This window comes from Electrophorus electricus, chromosome 21 (assembly GCF_041902795.1).
Source record: "Electrophorus electricus isolate QZ-2024a chromosome 21, ASM4190279v1, whole genome shotgun sequence".
NCBI lineage: Eukaryota > Metazoa > Chordata > Actinopteri > Gymnotiformes > Gymnotidae > Electrophorus > Electrophorus electricus.
Window position 1 is genome coordinate 8,052,501 of NC_137517.1, and position 5,000 is coordinate 8,057,500.

The following is a 5,000-nucleotide window of genomic DNA, read 5'->3' on the forward strand; positions in this document are numbered from 1 at the left end:
CAGGCCGCTGTTCACTAGGACGCTCCTGTAGGCACCATTCAGCTTGGACACCTCGATGGTGTCTCGGCCCTTGTCGCACCAGTAGAGGTTCCCTCCAACCCAGTCCACGGCTAGCCCGTCCGGATTGCTCAGGGACGTCCGGTGCAGCACCTGTGTTGCAGGAAGGATCCATCAGCATCTTGGCCACTGGTTCGTTTACGGCCCCCCAGCATAGGACGGAACAAATCTCCTCCTCCCTCTCTGTCTGAAAAGCTTCATCGCAGGGTGCTCAACAGTTCAGGCAAGCAGAACTCAAAGGAAACAGCTACGCCCTGAGGAATGTGTAGCCAGCCACTGCATCTTTATGATCTGATGTTGTGTCACGGGGCAACCGAGTGCGTATGGAGAGCCGATTCTGTGTGTGTGTGTGTGTGTGTGTGTGTGTGTGTGCGTGTGCGTGTGAGCTAGCAGACAGCCACGTTTGGCCTGGCTTGCAGAGCAGAGCTAACCGGCGGTCTAGCGCACCAGTATAGTCCCGGTGACGGGACTGAACCCATCCATCCCATCTCACCGCTCCACTCAGGAGCTCCAGAGCCCACCACCCAACGGGAAAATGACCAATAGTGTGGAAAAGCATGTGGTGGTGCACGTGCCTCCACGTTACTGCCGTTGATGTGCATGCGGCGAATCATGCTGCCCTGCGTGGTCACGTCCGTCCAGTAGATCATCTGCTCTGCGTAGTGATAGTCCAGTGCCACCGCATTATTCAGACCCTGTGTTACAAACACACATATGCACGCACAGGCTGATGATGAAACACTGATCATAGGCATCTGTACTTTATTTCAGTAGCAGGGTTAAGGGAGCTATTACCTGTTTGATGAGAGTATAATTGGTGCCATCAAGGTTCAGTTTCCTTAGGTAGTAGCGATTAGCAAAGATGAGAAAAGGTTCCTCCTCTACAGAGAGAAATGCCAGCACCCCCCCACCCCCCCAACACAGTCAGCAAATAGCGCACGCCAACACTAAGCAGAAGGTGGGACCGCGGAGTTGGTGTGAGCCGTACCGGACGTGGACTTGCAGCGGGTGGAGTCGTTGGCGTGGGCCACGTAGCCGTCCACGCAAAGGCAGTGGAAGCTACCGTGGGTGTTAAGGCAGCGCTGTGAACAGGGGTACGTGGTGGTGCACTCGTCCACATCCACACAGGTCTTCCCATCCTGCTTCAGACGGAAACCTGGCTCGCACCGGCACTGCGGGAGAAACGGTGACCAGGAATTCGGTCTTCTGCTCGACAGCCTGCACCACAGTGCTCCGCACGGGGAGTCTGGGAGTCTTACAATCAACCTCCAATGAAGCTTTCATTCAAAAGGTCATTTAACAATTCCGATAATATATAGATATCTTATGACATATGACATTCCCTCACCTTGTAGCCGATCTTCAGGTCCTCGCAAAGCTGTGAGCAGCTACTCAGCCTGCTGCTGAGACACTCGTTGACGAAGCAGTTGTGTTCATCCGAGCCGTCTCCACAGTCATCCTTCCTGTCACACAAAACCTGCTCGCTCACGCACTTCCCGTTGTTGCACAGGTGTGCAGAGTCATTACAGCGCTTCTCTGTGGACACACACGCAGACACACACACACACACACACACACACACACACACACACACACACACACACACCCACGAGCAGAATTATATCCGCAGCTCCAAATGCCTCATTTGGAACTTTTAAGAATTTTATTTTAGCCAAAAGATCCCCCACCCTCCCCACACACACACCCAAGTTCTCTTTCATATATAACTTTTGCCATGATGTCACAGCCCATACTATAAATTGGGGGCAACACAATATATGAATAATCTTCTAGTAGGTTCTAACGAAAGGGCAAAGCAGAAGGACAGAAGAGCCATCTAGTCAAGTTTGTTCAAGCTCTGAGGCCGAGTCTCCACAGGTGGGAGAGACAGAAATGAGGCAGCAATCCACACCACCTCCACACCACCGCACGCCACATTAAACAGCTGGCTTCCAGCCAGGCTTTTACGGTCACTGGCTTTTATTGCCCCCTGTGTAGCGGCAACGGAGCCCTATACTTTTCAATTTCACACCGACTGCACAGAACTGGCAGGCAGACTAATATATTGGGACAAATACTGTGTAATTATGTAAAGGAACAGACGAGTATTTTAAACGAATGTGATGCATTGTATATATTGTAGTATATTGTAGAAAATATCGAAACTGGCTCAAAAGGAGCTCAGACCTTCTGCTTGGTGTTACCTGGTTCTGTGCAGTGGGGGTTCTTGGGGGCTTCGTCGGAATGGTCGTGGCAGTCAAACTCGCCGTCACACTCCCAGCTTTTCTGCTTCAGGCATTGGCCATTAGCACAGCGGAAGTCGTTGGGCCCACAAGTGGGGTATTCTGTAACAGAAAAGGTATAAGAACATAAGACAACCACCTCAGTTGACCAGACACAAAGGGTTTAAGTTCTAATTACATGGACAGGACACGCACTCACCGCACACAGGAGATTCGTCAGAACCATCACGACAGTCCAAGTCGTGGTCGCACACAAAGTGCTTGGGGATGCACTGCTTATTCTGGCACTGGAACTCTGAATCTTCACATGTCTTATTGTTTGCTGAGGTGAGGACAAGGTGAGGTAGGAAGGGACAAGGAAAAATGAGGTGAGGACAAGGTGAGGTAGGAAGGGACAAGGAAAAATGAGGTGAGGACAAGGTGAGGTAGGAAGGGACAAGGAAAAATGAGGTGAGGACAAGGTGAGGTAGGAAGGGACAAGGAAAAATGAGGTGAGGACAAGGTGAGGTAGGATGGGACAAGGAAAAACACGCACACATTAGGGAACTAATGACATATCAGCATCCTGTGTGTGCCATGTCAGAGTGCGTTTTGCCACACAGCCATCTCTGTAACGCTGGTGTTGCGGAGCTGACCGGCAGCACCAGGCTCCGACACTCACCACACCCAGCCTTAACGCCTTCATCTGCCCCGTCGGGGCAGTCCTCGTCACCGTCACACTTCCAGCGTTGCGGCACGCAGATGTACGAGTCGGGGCAGTGGAAGGCTTCTGGACTGCAGGTCTTTGACTCTGGAATGACACATGCTTGAGGGTTCATTTCAGGGTGTCACATATGCTAAAGTCTAGACACAGTCTTATATTCATTGTTGCCACTGTAGTCTTCTTATTCTCGCTGCTGACACAGACCAACCTGTCTTTCTCTCTCTTGGATGCACAGAGCCACGCACACACACACACACACGCGCGCAGATGCACAAACGCGCTTGCACGCATGCGCAGACACAGACGGACACGCGCAAACACAGACACACGCGCGGCTTCTCCAACTCACTGCATCGGCTGTCCTCGTCGGTGTGATCTCCGCAGTCGTCCGTTCCATCGCACACCCACGAGCTAGAGATACAGCGATGGTTGCCACACTCAAACTGCGTGGCTGAGCAGAATTTATCTGCACACAGAAAGGAAAACGGAGATTGGTTATCAGATGATGTGGTCCAGCTGAAGAACTTAGCAGAGCGTATGAGAAGTGCCACTCACCGCAGTGCGTCTCGTCTGTTCCGTACTCACAATCGTTTTCTTTGTCACAGGTCCAGCTCATGGGAATGCAGCGACCACTGGGGCAGGCAAAGAAGTTCACAGGACATTTCTGCTTCCTCTTCTCTGCAGTAGACACACATTAGGAACATCTTACTATGGCCTTAATTACTGCAATAATTAATTCTAAACTACTGGTACAATTAAGTGGAGGTGCATGGGGGTGTGGGTCTATAGGGGCATACCCAACCTGGACAGTTCCTCTCGTCAGAAAAGTCCCCACAGTCGTTAGAGCCATCGCACTGCCAGGAGGGGGCGTAGCAAAGCGTGGTGAACTCGCACCTCTGGAAGGTCACACCCTTTACGCCCAGAAGATAGAAGCTGGAGCAGTCCGTAGGGCCTGAGGGACAGAAACAACGGAAAAAGGTGAGAGAAAAAACTGAACACCAGACATCACAAACACATCACCTGCTCCACCACCCAAGGACACAATGTGACCGGACAGTGACAGAGCCACAGAACAAGAGATCACCACACACACGCGCACACACCCACCCACGCGCACACACCCACCCACGCGCACACCCACACACACACACACCCGCGCGCACCCACCCACACACCCACACACACACCCGCGCGCACCCACCCACACACCCACACACACATGCGCGCACAGTAGGTTTACCACACACTCAGAGATCACCACGAGCCCAAGATGGTAAGAGTGATTGTTATTTTTGCAGGTAGACAGGGAGGAGATGCTCACTGCAGTTAATTTCATCGCTGGCATCCTCACAATCCACTACTTGGTTACAGCGGCTGGAGTTGGAGATGCAGGCGCCGTCCTTACACTGGAACTCCGAGGCACCACACAGCGTCACTGAGGCACACAGGAAGGGCAGACAACTTTTCACAAGTTTAACACAGATGTTGATGCGCAAGCAAAGGAAATAGGAAAACGTTCCTGAAAAAAATCCCACCTAATATGGAATTTATTTCCGCAAAAATATACACAGAGTCCCCTTGCACTCACTGTTGCAGGGCAGTTCGTCAGAGCGGTCTCCACAGTCATCTGTGCCGTCGCACCAGGAGTTGTGTTTGATACAGCGGCCGTTTAGACACCGCCGATAGCCCTTCTTACAACCACGGTTCACTGCAAGCACACACACACACCCACAGCTCGCATCAAGAGGCTGAGCATGGTGAAAAACACACAGGAACATGGTGCTCTGCGTGCGTGGAGACGAGAGTAAAAGAAGGGGGGGGGGGGTTGCCTCTTACGGCAGTAGGACGGCTTCTCGTCTGACTTGTCTTTGCAGTGCGCACGCCCATCACAGGTCAGGCTGTAGTTGATGCAGTCACCATTGCCACACTCAAACTCGTCTATGCTGTGACATGTCGTGTTCTCCGCTGGGGGAAGTAGTACAGCACACACACACACA

The 5,000-nt window shown here is 52.1% G+C and overlaps 1 protein-coding gene across 4 annotated transcripts in view; it reads right to left on the bottom strand.

Moving 5' to 3' along the window:
* Positions 1 to 5,000, bottom strand: part of lrp1ab (low density lipoprotein receptor-related protein 1Ab) — a 91,292-nt gene that overhangs the window by 24,226 nt on the left and 62,066 nt on the right. For all 4 annotated transcript variants that reach the window (XM_081703925.1, XM_081703924.1, XM_081703926.1 and 1 more), the window contains 14 exons: positions 4,840 to 4,968; positions 4,592 to 4,711; positions 4,325 to 4,438; positions 3,806 to 3,955; positions 3,559 to 3,681; positions 3,353 to 3,469; positions 2,962 to 3,090; positions 2,500 to 2,622; positions 2,262 to 2,402; positions 1,406 to 1,593; positions 1,046 to 1,229; positions 853 to 938; positions 633 to 752; positions 1 to 150 (listed from right to left, as the gene is read on the bottom strand). The exon at positions 1 to 150 is cut by the window's left edge and continues 38 nt beyond it. In XM_081703925.1, coding sequence (XP_081560051.1) covers positions 1 to 150; positions 633 to 752; positions 853 to 938; positions 1,046 to 1,229; positions 1,406 to 1,593; positions 2,262 to 2,402; positions 2,500 to 2,622; positions 2,962 to 3,090; positions 3,353 to 3,469; positions 3,559 to 3,681; positions 3,806 to 3,955; positions 4,325 to 4,438; positions 4,592 to 4,711; positions 4,840 to 4,968 — 1,874 coding nt within the window. The remainder of the gene's footprint in view (positions 151 to 632; positions 753 to 852; positions 939 to 1,045; positions 1,230 to 1,405; positions 1,594 to 2,261; positions 2,403 to 2,499; positions 2,623 to 2,961; positions 3,091 to 3,352; positions 3,470 to 3,558; positions 3,682 to 3,805; positions 3,956 to 4,324; positions 4,439 to 4,591; positions 4,712 to 4,839; positions 4,969 to 5,000) is intronic.